Here is a 23,908-nt window from a genome sequence, read left to right as displayed (position 1 = left end):
TAGAATGGATCGTTTTTATCTGATCTGATTATTGATTTGATCTCTGTATTATTATTATATCAGCAAACATTATTTATAAAAATATAAACAAAAAAATTGAACCGACTTTAAAAAATAAATAAGGAACTAACTAATAATTAAAAAATAATCAAAGTTAGACTTTTAACACAAAGAAAACCTTTTAAAATAAAATATATACATATGAATCGTTGTAACAACTAAATAAAATAGACAAAGACTTATTTAAGCTATCTACTACGCATATTTTATACTCTATTTTATACATACAATTTAGCTAAACGTATTTATTTATTTACAATATTATATTAACTACTACTAATTGATCACTTTCCACAAGTCGGCGCCGAGCCCAAACAATACCACAATAATAAAATTTTGTGACAGATATACAAAATTAAATTACGAGCACAACAAATCTACTTTATTGCCCCCTAGGTAGATTGTCGAACCAGTAAAGGCAATCATAATAACTAAACAGATTAACAACAGATTATTATTATTATTATAAATTATTTGTGAGTTTGATTTATCCCAAATTAATTTTCAACTCATAAATTAAAATGAACAACTTCAACGAATTTCAAAATCTTGTCGAACAGACTAGATATGGCTCAAATATTGTATTTTTTAATATTGTCAAACATTAATATACATTATTATATAGCATTATTATCAAACTTGGACAGGATGTTTGAAGCCTACGAGATCTAAAGGGAAATTTTTATTAATAGTGGGTAGTAATACTATATATTTGTTAGCTCCGTTGTCAAAGGTTTATACAATATTTCCTGGACGACATTTTGAATGAATTTACCTAACCTGGATTATTTTGAGCTTATTTTTTATTTTATTTCATTCGATATTCTCAAAATAGATTAACACCAAACAGGTGCTAGTTTATACTAAGATGTATGTATTTTAGATATCAATATTCGCTAATTATAATTATTTCATATATACTCCAGTTTTAGTTAAACTTCATTTTTGCACTAAAGACTAATTATTATCAATATATTATATACATTAATTAAATGTAATTAAAAATTAAGAAAGTTATTTTGGTGTTTTGTAGTAAGATAGCGTGAAGCGGTTATTATCCCTATACTGAAAGACGGAGATAACAAGATAAAGAGTAAATATTGTTAAAACTATCGAAATTGTAAAATGAAATATTTCAAATTAATCAAATGAAATTAATTATGAAGAAAATAAGACAAGATTGACAATCGTTGCGCAGTTACTTGAAACATTCCTTAGTGTAATCAAACGGAGTTCGCACAAAAGTATCGCAGCCGAAGCTATAAGGTCACAAAAGGTGAACTAAAGGGGCTTAAAGACCCGTGATCATAAACTATAGAGAGAACACCCTTATTCCGTGGATTACCGGCACAAACATCATAGATCAAGGTGTAAAGTCACCAAAGGTCGATTACAGCAAATAAGTTTCTTATCCGTAGACTATTAGAGTGGAGAAACCATTTAGTACAATTGTGCCTAAAGCAAACTTCTTTGAGAGGGAGGTGTTTTATCGATAAAATAATATAGTTTTTGAAGTAAAATAAAAGTTTTGGTCCCTTCATATTTCATAACATTTCGGTCTGTAGCATTCCGGGGAGATCATAAGGCGTTCTCTTTTCAACTCATTTAATTAGCCGGAATAAATATGAAGATAAAAAAACAGGCTGACATATTGGTAATCTTTCCACAGTTATTCGTGCCACTCCTTGGTGTAGGTGTTATTGTTAGTACTAATTATTGTGTTTTTTTGGTTATGGTTAGTACTATTATATAGAATTACATATAATTATTTAATATAACGATAATATATAATAAAATATAATTTATATATATATATATATATATATATATATATATATATATATATATATATATATATATATATATTAGGGATATAATGAAATGATAGTCAAATTAAATTGAACGTAGCATTTAATAATGATGATATAACAATTCATGGTCTTAAATTTAACAATTACTTGTAACATGTATCTAATAATCTAACTAATAATCTTTAGATAAATCAGAGATTTATAATATTACATATTTCTATACAAATTATTATATAACAATATTAATAGCGATTTACTCAAAAATTAAATAATCTACTGGTATTACAACGCCCTGAACCTTGTAAATACGTAGAATGTTCTTTGAGACTGTTGTATAATACTGTAATCTACATGAACTATTTCTATAGGTATGCTCCTCCAGCTCGTTAGCGTTATACCTGTCGCAAAATCCTGTTTCATCCATTATGGCTTCTCTGAAAATAAATATTTAAAAAAATTTTATTAATAAGATAAAATAATACTTACAATTTTTGCACTACTTCTCTTCGGATTTCTTCATTTCTCCACTCTGTTTCTACACTCTAATTTGCAAATGCCTTTTCCATAATAATAGCTGTTATAATTACTCATTTTATTTAATACTAGCTGACCCGACAGACTTCGTCCTGTCAAAAAGATTTGTAATGTGGCAGTTTTTGTGCCTACGTATTTTAAAAAATTCTCCTGAACAGAACCATCACCCTGGTGATAGGGCGTTCTGAATAAAAAATAATTAAATAAAACATATATAAGGATTTAAAAGTAAGTAATCGCTTTATTGTTAATCATGTGAATCATAATTATTATTATTATTATCATTGTAGTGCTTTGTGGTATACGATGTTTTTTGTTTGATTACCTGGCGCATAGATAAACAAATCTGATGGTTTTCCAACACGGGAACAGGCAACATACAATAGACCATGTGAGAAACATGGGTTTTCTAGATTAATACCACAAACATTTAATGATTGCCCCTGGAACTTGTTTATAGTCATAGCAAAAGCAAGCCGCACTGGAAACTGTAGTCGTTTAAACTCAAATGGCACATCAGTCGGAATCATTGGGATGCGCGGTATGAGAACATCTTCTCTTTTATACTTTCCTTTGAGTATAGTTGCTTCTATCACATTGTTTAGTAATTTTTTTATCGCTAACCGTGTACCGTTGCAAAGACGCGGTTGGTTGATATTTCGCAACATTATAACCACCGATCCAACCTTTAATTGAAGATTGTGAGGTGGCAATCCTGGCAAATCCAGCGAGTTTAAAAATTCCGGTGGATAGTTGACTACATCATCTTGATTAGTAGCCGAATCAACTGATTTATATATCCTCAATTCGCCTGTAATTTGTTCTTGAATTTTGAAATTTAATTCATTTACATCTATGTTTTTTGCAGCCAGTATAGCTCGTTCGCTCAACCAATCATGGTTTCTGTAATTTTGAGAAACATCTGGAAACCCCTTCTGAATAAGTTCATCTTTTGATCGAGTTAACTGACAAAAACTTTGAGGAAAGTTAATGCAGCCAGTCAACATGTCTATAGGAAATTTGCCATTACCAATGTCAATGAGTTGTTTAGAGAATATGTTTCCAGATTGGTCATTTTGCAACTCGACATGCATATTCTTGCTTAAATGAAGTACTTTGACATGTTTCCACAAATTGGAGGACTTTAGACATGCATTGAGTTCATCAGCTGGCGTTGATCGTGGAATCACTGGCAATGTTTGACGAAAATCTCCTGCTAATAAAATCATTGCACCACCAAATCGGTTATTATTGCTACGTAGATCTTTTAAGGTTCTGTCTAAAGCCTCCAAAGATTTTTTATGTGCCATCGTGCATTCATCCCAAACAATCAATTTACATTGCTGCAAAACCTTTGCCATTGCAGAGTTCTTCGAAACGTTGCAGATTGGAGTTTCATTGCTTTGCATATTTAATGTCAATTTTAGTGCTGAATGGGCTGTTCGACCACCTTCAAGCAAAGTTGCTGCGATTCCCGACGAAGCGAGTGCAAGTGCAATTTTATTTTTTGGGCGAATTGTTGCTAATATTAATGAAATCAAAAAAGTTTTTCCTGTACCACCAGGTGCATCTAAGAAGTAAATCCCTCCAGTTTCATCATTTGTTACTTTCATAAGAGTTTCAAATACATACTTCTGTTGTTCATTTAACAGTGGAAGATTTGTTTGAATTAATTATTTCAAAGCGTTGAGATCATACAGTCTTTCTCGATGCAACTCTTGGTTAAAAGCGTCATGCATTGGACGATTGGGCGCGGTCAGGCCTAATTGAATTAATAGTTTGTTTGACATTATCAAGCACATGTCCTCAATTGAAATCAATGCTTCATTGTAAATTTCTTCACTGATTTGTATATTTGGATTTCCCATTCTATTCCGTATTTGATACAAAATATCATCACACATATAATCTTTGTACTTGATGCACAAATCAATTGGGTTTGATTGGAAGCATGTAAATATGATTATAGAAAACAATGTTCGTATTTGATGAGCTTGTGATGATATTACAGCATCATTGAGAGTTTGATCCCAATGAGCGTCATTTTCAAGCAATTGCAAACGTTGACAGGCTTCTCTGTAGGATCCACACAATTCACCATCAACAGTTCGTAACTGTTGGAATGATGTTGGGCCACGTACATTGACTAATAGCAGTCGTAAATAAAAACATTCATCATTGCTTGGATGTACTGAATAAATCCGGCCAATCGCATCGGTGGAATATACATCTATATATCCTGGAACTGGTTTTCCTTGTTTCCGTCGTATAAATCTCCTTGAGGATTGATTCCAGGTATAATATTTTGGCATTTCAGAATATAGCAATGTTTGTGCGAAATCATCGTTTTGGCATGTCTCAAAAAAACTGGTTAATGTAGTAGATGGTGGCTGAGCAGCTGATGTACTGCGTTCTGTGCTGTAAAATACACTCTTTGTCCATTTTCTAAATGCACAGCTAAGTGAACAAGAGAAGGGTGTCTCTCATGAATAGGAAAAGAAAATATTCGCCAAACTGCTTCATTACTACTGACATAGCGGCCCATTTGGTATTGGGTAACTTCATCATTAGAATTCTCTGCACCAATTCCAATCACAGCCATATCACTCCCTTTGGTTACATATTTGCAAATGTATTTAATCGATTTCACTGAATGGCAAGATTCAACGTTGATGTGTGCTTTGAATGTCTTTGATAAAATGGGTGAATATGGAACAATCCAACGATTATCTATTTCAATATCTTGTTGATTTAATTTGACAATTGTTGATTTTCCATTGTCTGCTGTCGATCTGCGACGATACAATGGATAACCGTCATTACCAGTAATTGTTGCCGATATTAATGTCCGTGGATATCGTTTTGAACATTTACCATCCATCATACACGGTGAATTTTGATTAAGAGTTCCACAGGGACCATGTATCATGTCTTTGATAACTACCTCATGCAATCCAGGATATACTTGTACATTAGGGATTTCAGCTGATATCACTGCATCAACTTCATTTGGCCTTAGAACAAATCTGCTGTACCATAATGACGAACATACGACATGGCATCTTGAGCATATTCGTGCATATGCCGAGGGCTTCCGATGTATGTTGCTGGAAGAATAGTCATCTGACCGACATTCTGTGCATTTCCATCAGTATTAATCGCATCTCGAAGGTGAATATACTCTTCAGATCGGAGTTTGGTTTGATTCAACCTGATGAATGTTAATCTCTCCGTTTCAATTTTAACATACATGTCAACAACATATTTGTGATATAATCGCCGACATTTCAATATGTGATTATCTTCATTTTCCCGAATCATTAGGCGGTATGAATAATAGTTCATTGAACTGACTTTTTTGTTGGTTTCAGAACCTGTAAACAGATTTTGTTTTAATAACATTCAAATATAAAATTAAAATACATAATATAGTGACTGAGATATTATCGCCATAGCTAAACTAATATTTTAGTTACCTGTAATGGGATTTATCATTTTTATTGATAAATCGTAGCCATCTTCACCTTGCCAAAATATAATGGGATATTGCAGTGCATCATATGAGCGGTGTGTTTCCTTTATACGTTGTAATTGATCATTCCGACGATGTAAAACAATATCACGGGATTCCAAGTTTTCTCCAACTACAACGATAGCAACTTCATCAATAGTTGGTGCATTAAAACGTCTTGTATGTTGACCTGCAGGTGTTTTATCAGCTCTGATTACAATTTTGTGATTATCGGATGGCATCAGATCCAGGGCAGTTTTAAACAATATAATCAATTGATTGTGTTGATGAAATAAAGTTTGTAATTGTTCTACAATAGACCTCTTTACTAAATTGTTATGTGCACAACGCAGATCAATTTCTTGTGGTGAATTGCCCATAAAATAAATTTGCAGGAATTTGTTGTCGCTATCTGACACTGGTAACAGTGAACCTGCTCTGTGATATATTTGCCCTTGTATCTGTAAATAAAAAAAAAATATTATGGTGTGGTATAAATTAATGGATTGTCGGTGATCAAACTTAAATAATATTTGATCTTAAAAAGTATATATTTAGTTTTAACTAATATCTATCAAATATAAAATATAATAAAAGTGTCACTGAAACTGAATCACCATATAATATGATGACTAAGTGATATATTTCGTAATGATTAAGAAATTGAAGATTAGTAACACATCTTAACTTTGGTGACAGAAAATTTTGTTCGCTAAAATAATTATGAGCTAACTGCTATAATACATACCTTGAAAGTTGGCATAAAATTTTCCCGAACTACATTTGTTGCCCCAAATGAAGTCATTTGAAAGCAATTGTTATATTGTTGGATATGTGTCAAAAAGTGTATAGAATCTGTTCCTATTCCTGAAACCAATGAGTAAAATGGTTCTGGTAGTGGATCCAATGGTATCAATTTCACTTTCACCATTTGCGCAACACAATCCATTGGCTTCGTTTTTGTATTTTAATGCCTTACAGTGTGAGCAAACCAAGTTAACAACATATTGGTAGTTACTGTAGTCAATTGACACATCATCACTGAAAGCAGCTCGATTAAAACTTGCGCGATTATTAGTTGAATGTCGCGCTCGCGCTTCACGCGTTTGTGATATCCGAATTCTTTCACGTTCATTTCCGTCGTCACGTTCTTGTGCAGTACGAATAGATCGGTAATTAGCTTGGTTTATAGCATTTCTGGTTATTCTACCTAAATTGCTTCATCTTATAGGAGGCATATCAAATATAAATTATTTTTTCACTAATCACGAACTAAGCAAACACTAACTAACTAAACACTCTGCACAAAACACGATATACGAATTTGTTTCGTGTATCAGTTGACAAAAGCAAACTCAGTAGATTAGGTAACAGACAACTTTTTTTTTTTTTAATTTGATATGACTTGAAGTCAAATCCTTTTAAGCCGTACGAATTGTTTTATTTATATAAAATTTGGATATTAAAAATAATAAAACACTGTCGGTAACGCGATTTTTGTTTGACTGATGTAATGACGTGGAAACTGATGCATTTTATCTCGCGTGCCGAAACTAATACAAAAGAAACGCGAGTTTCGGAACGCGACATTAAACTCCTCCAACTATGTATTCTGTGCTCCAACGCACACACGCACATTGTTTTGATAGATATTATCTTTGACGTTAGGAACACACCTACATTGCTTAGACAACAGTGAGTGCTTGTAATTTAATATGAACTTTATACCATAGCAATAAAGCTCAAATTGACTACGTTTGAGTTACAAATCATTTGTATGGGAAAAAGAAAAGGGCTATTTTTAGGGTTTTTCCAGCAATAATTCTAATTTTTCTCGCCGTAAAAACCATCCTTGAACTTCAACGAACATTTTAAAAAAAGATTTGGCCAAATTGGTCCAGGCGTTGTTGAGTTATGCGCTTACCAACACATTTTGCGATTCATTTTTATATATAAGATTGTTGAAAAGTTGAAATGTAACTTTAAGTAATTAAGCTGAGCGTTAAACACCTGATCAACTTAATGTAACTGAGTTAGCTAAATTCCTAGGTATCGTTTTTAAAACTCTTAGAACCTAAATTATTATATTTATGTTAATGTGAACAAATTATTATATTAGACTACAATAATATAATTTTTTAAAAATATTTTGTGGTCACTTAAAGGAAATATTATAAATGACATATTTAAAAAGGAGGACACCTTTCTTTGATGATTTTTATAATCCTAATTGTTGTATTAGAGGGTAATAAAGTAATTTTTAATCGACATTTAATTTTGAAAGAAATAGTTAAAGGAAATTACTGCTTCAATATACCAGCTTAATAAATGATCTTATAAGTTTAAATCTACTATAAATGAAATGTTTATTATATCTATTAAATACAGAATACTATGCTATACAACGAATAGTACTATTGTGCAGTACTATTGTATTAAATTACGTGCAATAATAATGGATTTCATTTACTACATTTATTATATGGACCTACTATCATCTATATATTGTTATCTATAATTAAGTACCATACAAAATCAAAAATATTATTGTTAAAAAAGGAAATATTTAGTTTTTAATTATTACAGTTTTTTCTTCCCTCCATTTATTTAGTCGCGTCTTCAAGCAAGACAAGAAAATACCCGGACTGCTGACAAAGTTCACTGAATCGACTAGAATTAGAGGAGAGTTACTAAGGCTTATACGGTAACACATCTGTTGTTCGGGTCATACACGGAACATAACTTATCAAATGTGGATATATTTATGATAAGTGAGATGTTTAGTGTGTATGGTAATATCGTCTATTATCCGCCACTTACTTCAGTAAAATAAAATAACTGTAAGACAAGAGTTTTTGTTTTAAACCTTTCGCATTTCATAAGTGAACAATTTTTTTTTGGCCTGGAACCGGGAAGGGGAATCCTATTACGGATACCTCATCGAGAAGACCCGCAGTAATAAGCGAGTTGGACGGGTTATGTGGGGACTGCCTCTGGGCTATCCACTAAACCCCACCCTATCAGCTGATCCAATGACCCTAACTGATACTTCTTACTGTTAGTAATGAGGGTGCCCGTAACCGGTAACACCGTTAAGAGGCACAAAGGCCAGGCAAGGACGGGCGTCGTTATCACACCACGCAACGAGACAATTTGGAGTTAGAGCATGACGGGAAGTGTCGGCTGTGCCATGAATAAGAGACGAATGAGTTATTGGCCTAAAATATCGGCCAGCTCGGTAATACATTTATTGTCCGAGAGGCGAAGAGTGGAGATATATCTCGGGTAGAGCTCGGATATAAAATCGTGAACTTGGGAACAAGTCTTTCACGTCGGTTAAAAGCACAGTTGATTTTTTCGGCCAACCGATGAGCCTGATGAACGGCTGAATGTTTGGCGCGGAACCCGAATTGCTCATCTGGAATGATATTGTTTGTCTTCGTAAAATCATTAAGAGCATAAAGAATTGCTCTTTCAGGTGGAAATGGTTTAGTAGGCTGATAGGTCTGTAGTCAGAAGCTGATGACTTAGCTTCTTTTTTGGGGATAGCTTCGTTGAATGCATGTTTCCGTGTGGATGAAAAGTGTTGTAGCTTCAGAATGGCGTTGATGATATTACTTAGTTCAGCGAGTTGCTTGTTGGGAAGATTTTTGAGTTGGGCTATCGAAATATTATCGAAACCCCGGGCCTTCTTGTTCCGGATCTTGCTGATTATTTGCTTGAGTATTTTAGGAGTGACTAGATGGCTTAAGAAAACTCGGAGGCATTTGAGAACGAACGGAGTTGGCCTTCCTAATGATTTCGTCGTTCTCAGCAGCGTTTATATTTGTAGCAGGAGGGAGGCGTTCCATTTGGGCCTCATAGGTTTTAGCGAGGAGCTCGGCTTTTTCGTGGCCGGTGACTGTGAAAGTTCCTGTCTCCGCTGACTTTAGGAGGGTATGACATTTTGCGCCTTCCCCACGAGGCTTTTACAGAGTCGCCAGAGAGTTGCGGGGCCATCCAGTTTTTGGTCCGCTAGAAATGAATTCCATTTCTCGGATCGCCAGGCTTTAATGGTTTCCTTCACTTCTCGTTTTACTCTGTTGGCCTCCTTTTTGTCTGCCGAGTTGAGAGTGGCACGAGCTCTACGATAGAGACGATTTTTAGTCGGATCTGTGACTTGATGCCTTCAGGAACTGGCTCACTTTGGGAGTTTGAATAAGATGGAACTTCGAATGATGAATTCTGATAGGCGGACTGGATGTTTCGAGTTAGCTTCGACACAGCACGCTCGCGTTGGTCAGGTCGATCAATCTTCGGGATTTGACCGGATTCCAAGAGAATTTCTTGATATCTCTTCCAGTCGGTTTTCTTTCTGGCTTTGAAGCGGGGAATTTCGATTGCACAACAGTCTCCGAGAGTTCATAAGTGGATAAGTCGGTAATACTTCAGAGTAGATTATATAGCCGTTCGGTTTTAAAACTATTGGATTAACCAGTATCAAGATTGACATTGCGATCGAGTTGTTGGCCATCCCTAATATATACCTAATGCTCATTACCCCTCCTAGGTTTATTAAAGAAAATGCATAATTTTTTCAAAACCGTTACCTACACTGAAATGAGCTTCGGTCAGGTTAACTGTTCAGGCTTCGATATTAATTCTAGCGATATGGTACGTCCAATATATACTATCTACCTTTGGATTCATTTCTAAACATGACTTAGTTTTGGTAGATTGCACATTGAAGGTCTCAAATTGCAAAGCAAATTAGTTAAGGCCATGATTAAGTAGAATTATATCATAATGAAAATACTGCCTGATATCCTTTGTTTCAGATACCATTTGGTTCATTTTAAATTAATTTATGCTATCATGCTTTAAGCAAGTTTTCTGTTGTGTGATATATCATTATTTTTAACGAATCATTCTTAAAATAATAAGTTAATTAAAATTATCAATTTACTTTTTAAAACTGAATAATTTAAGTTATTTTAATAGAAAACCCACTAATAAAAGTTTAATACCTAACATTAATCTTTACTTTATTAAAACCATTATAGAAATGTAAATATTATTTAGTCAAACAATCATTATATAATACTTTTAATATCTTTAAAAACATCTGAATTTATATGTTTATTATCTGAAACCCGTTGTATAAAATAACGACTATTAATATATTTATTTGAAATTTATAACTATTTAACAGTTAAAATCTTCCTGAACTGATTAAAAATCACCCACGTCTAGTACCTTTCTAGCTAACACATATACTACCTAATTGTAATTCTTTTTATCGGAGTTATATCTAAATGAATGTAATAAATAGATTATTAATATACCATAATAGTTTGTAAACGGTCAGTAAAATATTTGAATACCGGTAATCGTAGTGTGGGCGTTTGAACGTATCGATTTTCTTGAATAGCTACCAATTACAATAAATTTATACAGGAATGTTGATAATGATCTTTTTCATCGAAACCGAAATGTAAAAATATCTGTAAATAGGAAAATTATTATTTAGTAATTTTGGATCATGTAATGCTAATTTAGGATCAGGTCGATCTATGAGCGAAAAACATGAAACAAACACAATGGGGGTCAGAGCGAGGGAGTGTGAGACCAAAACCACCTCACAGTTTACCCCCGTGGGTCTCTACTGCTACTGCATTAAATTTGGCGATATGGCACCAGTTGATCGGGTAGCCGTTATTGGGCACGAGGACCCGGCGAAATAACAGATAGTGAAACTAACTATTGATTCGTGAACTTGAGTTAACAAACGACTGAGTTTGAGTTGTTGTTTGAAGAATGATTGAGATATGACGTGCTTGATTTCTGGAGTGTCAGTTTCCCTATGAATTTGATTATTTCTGACAAACCATGGAGCATTTAAGATTCTCATGAGGAGCTTATTTTGGAAAACTTGAAGCCGTTTCACCTGATTGGGTGTAACAAAATTGAAGTAGACATTAGATCTGTAAAGCATACGGACCGAATTAACATTTTATAAAAGAAACATTTGATGGAGATGGGAAGTCTGCTAGATGGGCAGATCAGAGAAGATAGCAGGTTTGCTATCCCCGAACCTTTCTGGATTGCTTTCTAAATTTGGGAATGCCAACCGAACCATCGGTCAAAGTGAAGACCTAGGTACGTGACGTTTTCCAGCCATGGAATTGTTGTGTTGTCGATCTTAAGCTGCGGGACACGCAGTGCGTAACGCTTCTTATGGAAAACTGTGGCCTGGGTTTTCAGGGGTTGATTTGCAACCTCTAGAATTTGAACCGCTTGACCGCATGAACGAGCTACTTCTGTAAACGTTCTTGAATTGTAACCTCGAATCTGCAGTCCGTGAAGAAAGCAGTGTCGTAAACGTAAAACGTCAACGTGCGTCAATGTGCTCTTTTCTCGGAAGATCTGAAATAAAGAAGTTAAATAAGGCTGGAGCCAGCGGGGAATTATGAGGTACGCCAGTGTCGATTTGCTTTCGACTGGAACGTATTTTCCTGATCTTGGCCTGGAAATATCTGTCCGATAGGTAGGACTTGATGGGGCGGTTAGGTTTTTTTTGAGAGGCCTAACCGTACGTACTTTACGATCAAACCGTCGTACCAGACACCTTGTCGAAGGCTTCGGTTAGGTCCAGGAAGGCCGCTCTAAGCTTTTTACGTTGATCAAGTGTGTGATGGATGCGTGCGGCCAGACGGGTAGCCTGATTAACGGATTAATGGTGAGCGCGAAAGCCGAATTGTTCGTCAGGGATGATGTTGCTTTCCTTTGTTAAAGAGTTGAGGGCTTAGAGTATTGCCCTTTCAGCAAACTTCGAAATGGCACTGAGAAGGCTGATGAGCCTGTAGTCAGATGGAGATGATTTTGCTCCTTTCGTTGGAATAGCCGCTACATGTGCGTGTTTTCAAGGCGCCGGGAAATTTTGCAGCCTCATGATGGAGTTAATGGTGTTTGTCAATTCCGCGAGCTTCTTATGCAGGAGCTTTTTTAATTGGGTAATCGATATTCCGACGAAACCTGGAGAAACCCTTTTTTGGTTTGAAGTTTGCCAATAATAGTCTGTAGAGACTTTTTTGAGACACGAGATGGTTGAGAAGAAGGGCTGGGGTGCATAGTTAAAGTTGATGAATAAAAGTGGACAAAGTCAATATAGACCTATAAATTAATCCTATAGGATTTAAAATAGATATATTTATTACCAACTTCATATTGAAGCCTCACAAACAGGTATTTTTCAGTATTTGTCATTTTGTCGAAGTGTGAACAAAAATGTTTTTAGCGCATTGAAAACGTCAGAATTTGTACCGAGTAAATCGCATTTGCGAGAAGTTCTATCACTTTATTTCAATTTGAAGAAGAAGGCTACCGATGGTCATCAGATGCTGTGTTATGGTTATGGCAACTATGATCCATCGATTTCAACGTGTGACATGACAACATTTCAACATCTGAAATTAAAGGTGGTGATTTTGACACTAAAGACAAATAGCGTACTGGACAGCTAAAAAGTTGAAAGATTAGGATTTAAAGATATTACTGGATGATGATCTGCGTAAAATGCAAGAGGAATATGCAGAATTCTTGTTGTTGTTGGGAGCGACAAAATAAACAATTTCCAGTCGCTTAAAGAATATAGGAATGATCCAAAAGGTTCGATATTTTGTGCTGTATGAGTTGAAGCCAAGAAACATTGAAATACGTTTAGTAATGTGTTTGAGATGCTATTTCAGCAGCAAAACATCAGGAAAAAAAATTGCATCCTATGCATTACCGACGATGAAAAATGAGTGGGTCCATTACGATAATCTAAGATGAGAAAAATGATGAAGCCGAATATCCATGGCGCCCAACTACCGCTCCGTGTTTGGTAGGATCTGCTTAGAGTGCTATACTATAAGCTTCTAAAATTTAATACCACCATCACTGATGATGACTACAATTGATGCCTTTGATCCGAGGACTACGCGAAAAAATAAGCCACAACAAAGTTATTTTTTAGCATTACAACGCCGACCACATGTTGCAAAACTGGCAAAAATATACTCGAAAACACCAAAATATTTGTTCCAACATATGAATCGTAAGCAGCGCGAATATGAGCAACGCTTCATTTCTTAAAAAATACCAAAATTGGGTAAATTTGTAGATAGCCTCAAGGGGCACATATTCTGGGATGTGGTTGTTGTAAATTTATATTTGTGATTAATTATAATTGTGATTGTCAAAATGCTAGTGTGTCAAACTCTACAAGAAAAATGATCCCAGTTACGGCAGTAACTCGCCAGTTGGTGCTAGGGATTCGTAGTTCGGAGCCAACTTTAAGCGGTAGGTCTAGTCTAGATAAACCTTAAATGGTAAAAATGAGACTCTAAAGTATAACTAGAACATAAAACAACGATACATCGTTCTTTTGAGATGAAAGCTGTAAATTGCCTGAAAGATGAGAAAAAGTAGCTCGATGAACAATACTTTGAATAAAATACGAGTTTCAATCTCAAACTCAGTATCGAGTTTTCATAAGAAAGCTTGAAATAAAAATCTTTCAAAACCATAGACGAGTTTATACTATCTACTACAAATACATGCATTTAAATACATGTACATTCGCACAAGCAGCCTTTGCTGCCATCTTTACGTTTTATACCGTAGATTCACTATTTCTGTCTGGTTTATTGAGATTCCTTGTATAGCTTTTTAAATCTGGCGCTACTTTAACGAAAAAATGCAAGTAGTGCATTTTTATATGAAAAGTAACACTACTATGCTTTAATTACTAACAATTTTTAAAATTATTAAGCAATACTGTTTAAGCTTTGTGGTATTTTGATTCGTCTAGTTTTGTTGCGAATATGGAAGAACAAATTTAAATTTAAAAAAATTAATTAGCCGGCTTGGTGGCGCAGTGCGATAGCTGCGGGTTCGAATCCTGCTGGGGCATGGTCGTAAATTTATATTTGTGATTGTTAAAAATGTGTGAATGTTCTAGGCAAGTGTGTAAAATCCGACAAGAAAAATGATCTCAGTCACGCCAGTAACCAGGCTGGGTAAGACCGGATGTCTTCAGGGATGTTTTCTAAAGTTGGTCACTCGCCAGTCGGTAGATTTAATGCTGATGACCGTGGTTCGGAGGCCACGTTAAACTGTAAGTCCAGTCCAGATAAACCCATAGTTGGTAAAAGGATACTTTAAAATATATTTAAAAAAGTTTTATAGTATAAAAAGTTATTTATATTTTATATTTTTATTTAGATTTATAGTTTGTGGTCCAGAATAATTAATTTGATATGTTTTTTATTCCTTATATTTATTGTTTTTATTATTATATTTTTTGTGCGTGTTTTTAGATATTTTGATGAAAAATACCAATTGAATGTTAATATTTAAAATCATTCAGACAATTTCACAAAAAAGATGATTAAATCTATGTTTTGTTTTTCTTTGTTAAATATATATATTTGTACCTCTATGTTTACCCTATCACTAAATGGACGTATTTTTAAAAATACTTTTAAAAAAACACAGACTCTCAATGGCACCTTTCAGACCGAAAATTTAGTAAATAATTACTTAGAGTAAAATTCTGTCTGTTGGTATTTTACCCAGTTATAAAAACATAGCTAAAAAATTAGTTGATATTATATTTTAATAATTTAAAACATATTAATTATTTATTAGTTCTTTCTCAGTATGAGTGAAATGTTAAATTACATAAATTAAATTAAAATGTATTGGTTTTGTGATATCAAATATTTTCACCTTAATAATTCAGATGTTAGTGGCACGTTGAGCAAAAATATAATAGCTTACACACCACTGGTCTCGAATCGGTTCAAATCAAATGCAGTCGTATTTACAAAGCTACTTCGGAAAGAACATATAAATTATATTTGATGCCTTTAAATAAATTTTTAATTAACAAATGAAATTAGTAAGTAAATTTTCTGTTTTTTTTTGTAGATTCTATCCAAGAAAGTTAATAAATATTTGAATTGTAACTTAGATAATTGGAAAATTATTATGCAAGGAGCATATTAGATAGCCGTAAAGCCTTAAATGTTGGCTATAGTTAACAACTTTCATAATAGTATTTTTACTTGTGTCCCATATACATATACATATATATACATAAATATAATACCTTCAAAAAAGCCCCACCAACTTCAGCTACTTCCGAACTGTACTGGCCGAAGTCGACATTCATGCAAAATTATTGTTTTCTTATGTTATGGCTTGCGACGGGTATTGAAATGTATCCAATGGAGTTGTTCGCGTCTTAATTTCATTTACTATTCATTATTCATCATAACTACAACGTAATACGAATTTTTAATTGCGTACTAATGAACGGGGCATTTCTACAGTCGGACGTTTTGTCGTTTGTCTTAGTCAAAAGGATATTACACATTTTCGTTCTGCTGCTATTTTATTTGATGACTCGCAATCAAAAGCCGACTTATTAGTGCGACAGTCGATGCATACCAAACGATGTTTTGTCGACCGGTCCCTGACATCCCAATTTATTATTCCGGACTTACTGGCTAATAAACAGTAATTTCGATGATGAAAAGGAGTATCGTCGATTCGAACACCTGTTAGGTTTGATTAAATTTATGCAACACATCCGCTAGGTGAATTGGCGAATCGAAATTAAGTGAATAGCTAATAAATGAGCACCGGCAGATTGATTTGTTCATATTGTCCGATATGGAAAGTGGATAGATGACGATGAAGTTCACAACTTGTTGGTAGTGTGTATTTTGGATTAAAGTTTTTAAAAGTAAATATCTTTGAATTTAATAAACATCGCTTGTAATAGTAAATTGACTGAATCTTACAACATTTTTGGCAAAAAAATATTTACGGCTATATATTAGCAAATTAAATATATCGTCCAACATGTATTCTAAACCACAATGCATAATCATTGTTAATTCTCTCATTATTTATTTCTTGATAGATCACTTATATTAGGCAATTTATAAGGAACTAACAAACCCTAACGATATCGACATTTGTCTCAATTTTGTATTCTATCTAGAGAGGAGATTATTATTGAGATAACCATCCTAGTTAGATTTTATATTTTTCTTAATAACAAGCTAAAAATTCGATGGTTGAATTAGTCACGCCGAAAGAGTTTGCCAAATTTATTAAAGCTGACATTAACTCCAGGAAATCACCAGGCTACGATTTAATAACAGGCGAATTACTACAAAAACTACCAAGAAACGAAATTATAAAACTCACCAACTTCATCAATATAGCATTTAGATTAAAACATGCTCCATACATTTGGAAGATGGCGGAAATTGTAATGATCTCAAAACCTGGGAAGTCAGCAAACGAAATAAAAGCCTATAGACCTGTATCACTGCTACCAGTAATATCTAAGGTTTTTGAAAAACTTCTGTTGAAAAGAATAAAACCGATCATAGAAAGAAAAAACCTAATACCAACACACCAGTTTGGGTTTATTAACAAGCACTCAATAATTAACCAGGTCCACAGAATAACAGATATTATTGAAAAAGCATACGAAAGTAAAAAAGTATGATCAGCTATATTTTTAGATGTAGCACAAGCTTTCGATAAGGTTTGGCATGAAGGCCTTATTCATAAACTATAGAAAATGCTACCAAAACAACACACCGAGCTATTAAAATCATAAATTACAACCAGAATGTTTAGAGTCAAACACAAGAGGAAACTTACTCTACAATATAAGAATCTAAAGCAGGTGTACCACAAGGAAGTGTACTGGGACCAATGCTTTATCTACTCTACAATTGTGATATACCACAAACGGAAAATATTACGATGGCTATATTTGCTGATGATACTGCGATTATAGCTGTCGAAGACAATAGTAAAGAAGCCTCACGAAAATTACAACAGGCAAATGACAATATAAATAATTGGACACAAGCTTGGAAAATAAGAATTGATGAATGTAAATCTGTACATGTGCAGTTCACCTATAAACAGACCGTACAAGCACCCATAATATTAAATTATACCATATAGCTATATAGCTATATAGCTATATAGCATACTATATAGCAACAACGCTAAATATCTCGGAATGAATCTCGATGCAAAACTTCGCTGGAAGGAACATATAAAGAAGAAAAGAGGCGAACTGGAATTGAAATATAGGAAAATGTACTGGCTAATTGGAAGAAAGTCACAATTATCAGTACATAATAAATTGTTATTATATAAGCAAATATTGAATTTGAGTTCAATTATGGAGATGTTCTGCAAAGAGTAACATAAATAAAATACAATTTTTTCAGAACAAAATCCTGAGAGGTATTGTGGGTGCACCCAAATACTATAGGACTGATTATCTATATCGAGACCTTCAGATACCACAGTCAGTCAAAAAATCAAGAGAATTGCAAGGGGGCACGAGGAAAGACTCCATTCTCACGCGAATATTGAAATATCGCAACTATTGGATACCACGAGAACAGGACACAGACTTAAAACAATCAAACCATCTGATCTTGTGTAGTGTTGTGTAGTGAGGTGCATATGTTAAAAAATTCAGCAGTGTATAAAAATTATTTCACCAGAGACTGAGATAGGGCCGATGGGTCCTCCTAGATATATACCTAGATTTAAGTTATCATAAAGACAAATTATAGGTTAGACGGAAACGACTAGTAACAATATATTAATTAAATAATAAACCTAATAACAAATCAAATACTCATTGTATTTGAACAAATTGGGACATAATTTACATTTGAATCAGGACAACTGACTACTAGTCGTCAGTCTTCATAAATAAAAATGAAGTATGTATCGTTAAGCCCATATTATTTTATAAAAACTATTATTTGAAAATGAGGTGATAGCGATTTTAAAGTAATATTTGCTGCAGTTCTTAACGCAATATATTTATAGAATTTCCGACTGATTAATATAATTGAAGTATTTCCGACGGAATATTGTCCTATTCTTCTACCAAAACATCCGCCAATTGCTTCAGTGGTATTGAAGATGAAAATCTACTCCCCGTTCTGTGCTCTAAAACTACTCTACCCAATTATGTTGATATCTTGCGATTTTGCAAGCCAGGGACGATGTTTAATGATATTTTGATACTCTTCCTCACACCAAAACTGGAGCTTTTCGGCTGTGTTTTTGGACGCATAATTATCTTAGGATATGGCAGTGTTTGGCAGTAATTTGCTAGTCATAGCAGTGACTTCATCATTGGGGATGACGAGATGTTCATCCGGTCAGTGATGTGAATGAGAGGGCTACCTGAAAACCACTATATTACCGCCCAAATCATAACGGAACCTACCATTGACCATTGACGAAGTAGTCAGTCCAATTTGTAGGCTTCTTTTGGAGTTTCCCTTACATAAATCTGACCGTTTGTAGGAAATGATGTAAACCATTATTGATGATAAATACCAATTAAATGTTAATACTTATAATCATTCAGGCAATTTCACAAAAAAGATCATTCGTCATTTTAGACATGGTATATGATAGTTGGACTGTTTTTTTTCACAGCTTAGCATTGGCTTCGTTATCGCGGGGTTTAAGTTTATCACTTCAGTAAGGGTTTCATAATCGTAGCCCTGCCATGAATGTGTGGATCGCTTTGCGGATGTCTCGGCATACTGCTGTTGAAACAGTATTACTCATGTGGGTGTTGAGTTCTGCTTTCATTTTTGCCAATTTTATGTTGTCTAGTCACAATATTTTTTAATTTTCGTGATGTTTTGTTTAAGCTGTCATTATCGTAGATTAGTAGACATTACAGGTGCTCCCGTTAAACAACTACCGACGAAGCCCTCTTGCCCTCTTCCGTCTATCTGAGCTTGACGTCTGAGAGAACAGTCATTTCACTGATCCCTTGTTTTAACCGTTCCAGAAAAAAGTCTGTAATACTCTAAAATATAGCCCACTACAAGGCTTGACATGTAAAGTGAACAGTATTATTTAGACGGAAGCAGTGTTGCCAACATGCAACAAGAAGTACTATATTGCATGACGTTCATACTAATTCGTCTATCCCCTGTATATTAGACTAAAATAGGAATATCAAATAAATATTATTTTCCGATTTATTATCAAACATCAATACATTTTAGTTTATCTATTAAATTCAAAGGAAATCATCTAGATTTGTGAGAGGAATATGGAGTTAGTATTTTAAAAAACAAATGGATACAACAAAAACATTATGGATCCAACTAATGACTAATGTTTTCGGAGCTTAGATTTTGATCAAACCACACAAAACAATGTGTGTTAATGCAAAATAAAGTTGTTAAATCATTCAATGTTGGTTAAGGTTTCTAAATATTTAAACATACTGAGTATGGTTTAAAAATAGCAATATTTGGTGGTGTATAAATTGAAGTTGAGATTTAATATTGAATTTTTACGAATATTAGTAATACTAATAATTCAAGAGAGGATTGCTATATCTATTTCAGGATATTTTAAATACAAGAAATTTTCTATAATAATTGTTACTTCATATTTATGGTATATATGGTGGTGACTCTTTTTTGGTGACCCTTATTTGAGCTGTTGTATACTTACGAGTTACTCAACCCATAGTATAAACAAGCAAACAGTTAAGAAGTTTATTAAAGCTATTAAAGGAGAGACGGCCGTATATGATAATGTAAATATTCATCATGAAAACATTTAACCAGTGAATGGTAAAACCCATGAAACGAATTTCCTACTTAAAAGTACTTAAATGACTTTTTTTAAATACTTTTAGAGCAAAACTCGATATGTCTAACGCTATAAAACGTTGCTTATGCTTCCAAAGAATTGACACTAAATTTCAAGCTTTGTTATATTATTTATTAATAAGTGCCCTCATGAAGATTCATTATCGTAATTAATCATTCTTAACTAATACATTGGTGCAAGATGTTAATTGTGCGGCGGGTTCTTTCATAATAAAAAAATAGTTCGCTGAAGACTCGCGCGATTCTACCATTTGGTTTTTACCATATCTTTTTATTTTTGCGATTTTCCATTGGAACAATGCATTCATTCATTTTTAAGCACATATTGCATCTAAAAAAGGAGAAACTGCCTGTTATGTACAAAATCTTTTCTTAATGATTTTTGTCATCAACCAAAACCTATTATATCTTTGCGCTAAAATTATATTTGTTATTGCGTAATGTATTTCAAGTATTTTCAATTCTCTTGTAATAGAAATATAGAGAAATATGTATTGAAGGCCAGAATTATTGAGACCATTAAATCGGCATTGTTAAGCAAAATACCCATAGATGATTCGTGAATTACATGCACATTATATTACATACATGCATGCGTTTTTGCACCTTACCCGTGGTCTTAATAAGGTTTGGAATCGCTTGTTGAACAACTTTTAAGGTTTCAGTTCGTTCTTTGTAAGTTTGGCAGAGTTCCCGATATGCTTTCTACAGTAATTGGTATACTTCATTACAAATTTAAACAAATAAGGAGCCCAACTTACAAATTGTGTTTTGTTGACGCAAATTTTGCCGCTGTTAGAGCACAATCAAATATGTTCAAACTTCAGTAAAATGTATATGATGTTAAATGCTGGGTTGCATTTTTTTTAATAACGTCTTTATTAGATACGCTTAGTAAAATCTTAATTTACAATTAATTTATTACTACTTTTCCTATGTACTTTCCTATGTAATTAACAAGCAAAACGAGTACGAGAAAATACATCAATATGTATTCCTCAATTATAAAATTATAAATATATATTAATTATTAACTTATAGCTATAGTTTGCTCTAAATGTATACACTTTATATAAGTTTGTATGGCTTTGTTCGCTTCAATCTCCTAACATCCTGCGCGCTGTCCAGCAGTTGTATTGCTTCCACGTTAGTATGATTTAGTAATCTTCTTTCGTGTTTCAAGGCGAAATCTTGAACAACTTCGCAAATCCATATGATTTCCAGGTCATCGTGCAGTTCTTCGTTGGTTACATAGCGATAGGCATTGGTAATCAATCGAGGAACCTTGTTTTGACAGCGTTCTATGACTAGTTGATTTAAATTTTTAATACAACCCCATATTTGCACCCCATACGTCCAAGTTGGCTTGTATTATTGTATTATGTATTATAATTGTATTATAGATCAACCTCTTTGATTTTAGATCAAGTTGAGAGTGTCAGGGTTGCATTGAAGATATAAATTTCAACTGAGCCCAAGTATTTCAATATAAACTAGACTATATGTTAGGTAAAAGTACACAAATAAAATTAACTAACAAGTTCTAGCTTTGCTTTTAAATCTTTCAGTTAAAAAGAACATTAATTGTTGTCAATTCATCTGCTTTAATGGCTTACGTTTCTCATAATACCATCAACTGACCAAAGCTGAAAGAATGCAGTATACTGTATTTTTCTATTTAAAACAAGCACTTCGCCATAAGTTCTTTTTATGGAATAGCTTTTTCCATCGGTGCGTCAACTTCTGCAAAAAGAAAGCACCGTATATTTTTCCCCGGTTGGTCTATGCCATATAAAGTAAAAGTCGAACGATGAATTCTCTTTTGTTTTTCAGTCGCTGTCGTTATATGTCTAATTAGAGATTTAATCTCGACAATTACGCAGCGCGACCATTTTAGTCCCGTCCCAAGTTCATCGTGGATGCGTTGTCTTGATGGCCGCTGAATTATTGATGGACATCGTTAGATTTATCGATGAGCACTAAATGGCTATCTTTACACATACGTTCATTGCTAAATATGCTGATGTGATATTTATCGGCGAACATTAGTGAGAAAAAAGAGCTACCATATTCATGACATGTTTTTTCTCTGATGTATATTGTTTTACATTGTGGAAATAGATTTGTGTTTACGTTTACGTGCATATAGCTGCTTCATTAATTTTTTCATCAGTGTATTTAACACAATATGGTAAATTAAAGTGCATAATAAAATGTTATCAATTCATTGATTTTTTTTAACATAATTCCCTTCAAGAGTCATACACTTATTATAGCGACTCTCCAACTTTTCGATACCATTTTTGTAGTACGATTTGTCCTTTGCTTCAAAATAGGCCTCAGTTTCGTCGATCACCTCTTCATTCGACGAAAACTTCTTCCCGGCGAGCATTCTTTTGAGATCTGAGAACAGGAAATAGTCGCTGGGCGGCAGATCTGGAGAATATGGTGGACGAGGGGGCAATTCCAAGCTCAATTCATGGATTTTTGCCATCGTTTTCACTGACTTGTGACACGGTGCATTGTCTTGGTGAAGCAGCACTTTCTTTTTCTTCAAATGCGGCCGTTTTTCAGCGATTTCGTCCTTCAAACGGTCCAATAAGGTTATGTAATAATCGGTGTTGATGGTCCTTCCTTTTTCAAGGTAGTCTATGAAAATTATTCCATGCTCATCCCAAAATACAGATGCCATAACCTTGCCAGCCGACTCTTGCGTTTTCCCACGATTTGGAGCGGCCTCATCATGTGCAGTCCACTCGGATGACTCTCGATTGGAATTCGGAGTGAAACGATAGAGCCATGTTTCATCCTTTGTCATATATAGACCCAAAAACTCGGGTTTATTACGCTTGATGATCTTTAAACACTGCTCCGAATCATCAACTCGTCGTTGGTTTTGGTTAAAAGTGAACTCGCGCGGCACCCACTTTGCACAGAGCTTTCTCATATCCAAATATTCGTGAATGATATGATGTACACGTTCAGTTGATATCTTTAGAGTGTCTGCTATTTCATTCAATTTCAATTTACGGTCATTTAAGATCATTTTGTGGACTTTTTAAATGTTTTCGTCGGTAACAACCTCTTTTGGGCGTCCACTGCGTTCACCAATTTTGGTTGATTTTCCTGGGGCAATGCCCGGAAACTCGGCATCAAGCCAAGTTTTTGCTTCAACTGTATTTTTTCCCTTCAAAAGCAATATTTTATCAACACGCGAAATTTCTTTTTATCCATTTTTTTTTCACAATAACAAAAGTTAC

At 34.0% G+C, this 23,908-nt stretch overlaps 1 protein-coding gene across 1 annotated transcript; it reads right to left on the bottom strand.

Annotated features, from left to right (window-relative positions):
• Nucleotides 1-5,420: 5,420 nt before the first annotated feature.
• On the bottom strand, nt 5,421-6,872 carry LOC143200727 (uncharacterized). The gene is made up of 4 exons (XM_076411336.1): nt 6,845-6,872; nt 6,665-6,783; nt 5,882-6,377; nt 5,421-5,779 (listed from the first exon to the last, which is right to left on the bottom strand). Exons 2-4 carry the CDS (start codon nt 6,719-6,721, stop codon nt 5,421-5,423), a joined length of 912 nt encoding a protein of 303 aa, XP_076267451.1. The 5' UTR covers nt 6,722-6,783; nt 6,845-6,872.
• Between the last annotated feature and the right edge of the window lie 17,036 nt (nt 6,873-23,908).

The sequence above is a fragment of the Rhynchophorus ferrugineus genome, unplaced genomic scaffold (assembly GCF_030347505.1).
Source record: "Rhynchophorus ferrugineus isolate W39M unplaced genomic scaffold, kcgeb_rfMv2 rfM1, whole genome shotgun sequence".
Taxonomy (NCBI): domain Eukaryota; kingdom Metazoa; phylum Arthropoda; class Insecta; order Coleoptera; family Curculionidae; genus Rhynchophorus; species Rhynchophorus ferrugineus.
Note: the sequence above shows the minus strand (reverse complement) of the source record. Positions and strands in the feature narration are given on the sequence as shown.

Excerpts from the sequence above, each read along its gene's own strand:
- LOC143200727 (XM_076411336.1), bottom strand. The coding sequence starts at position 6,721 with ATGACTTCATTTGGGGCAACAAATGTAGTTCGGGAAAATTTTATGCCA. Across the intron at positions 6,378-6,664 it reads ATTTTATGCCAACTTTCAAG|ATACAAGGGCAAATATATCA; the intron begins GTATGTATTATA and ends TTTTATTTACAG. Across the intron at positions 5,780-5,881 it reads AATGATAAATCCCATTACAG|GTTCTGAAACCAACAAAAAA; the intron begins GTAACTAAAATA and ends ATCTGTTTACAG.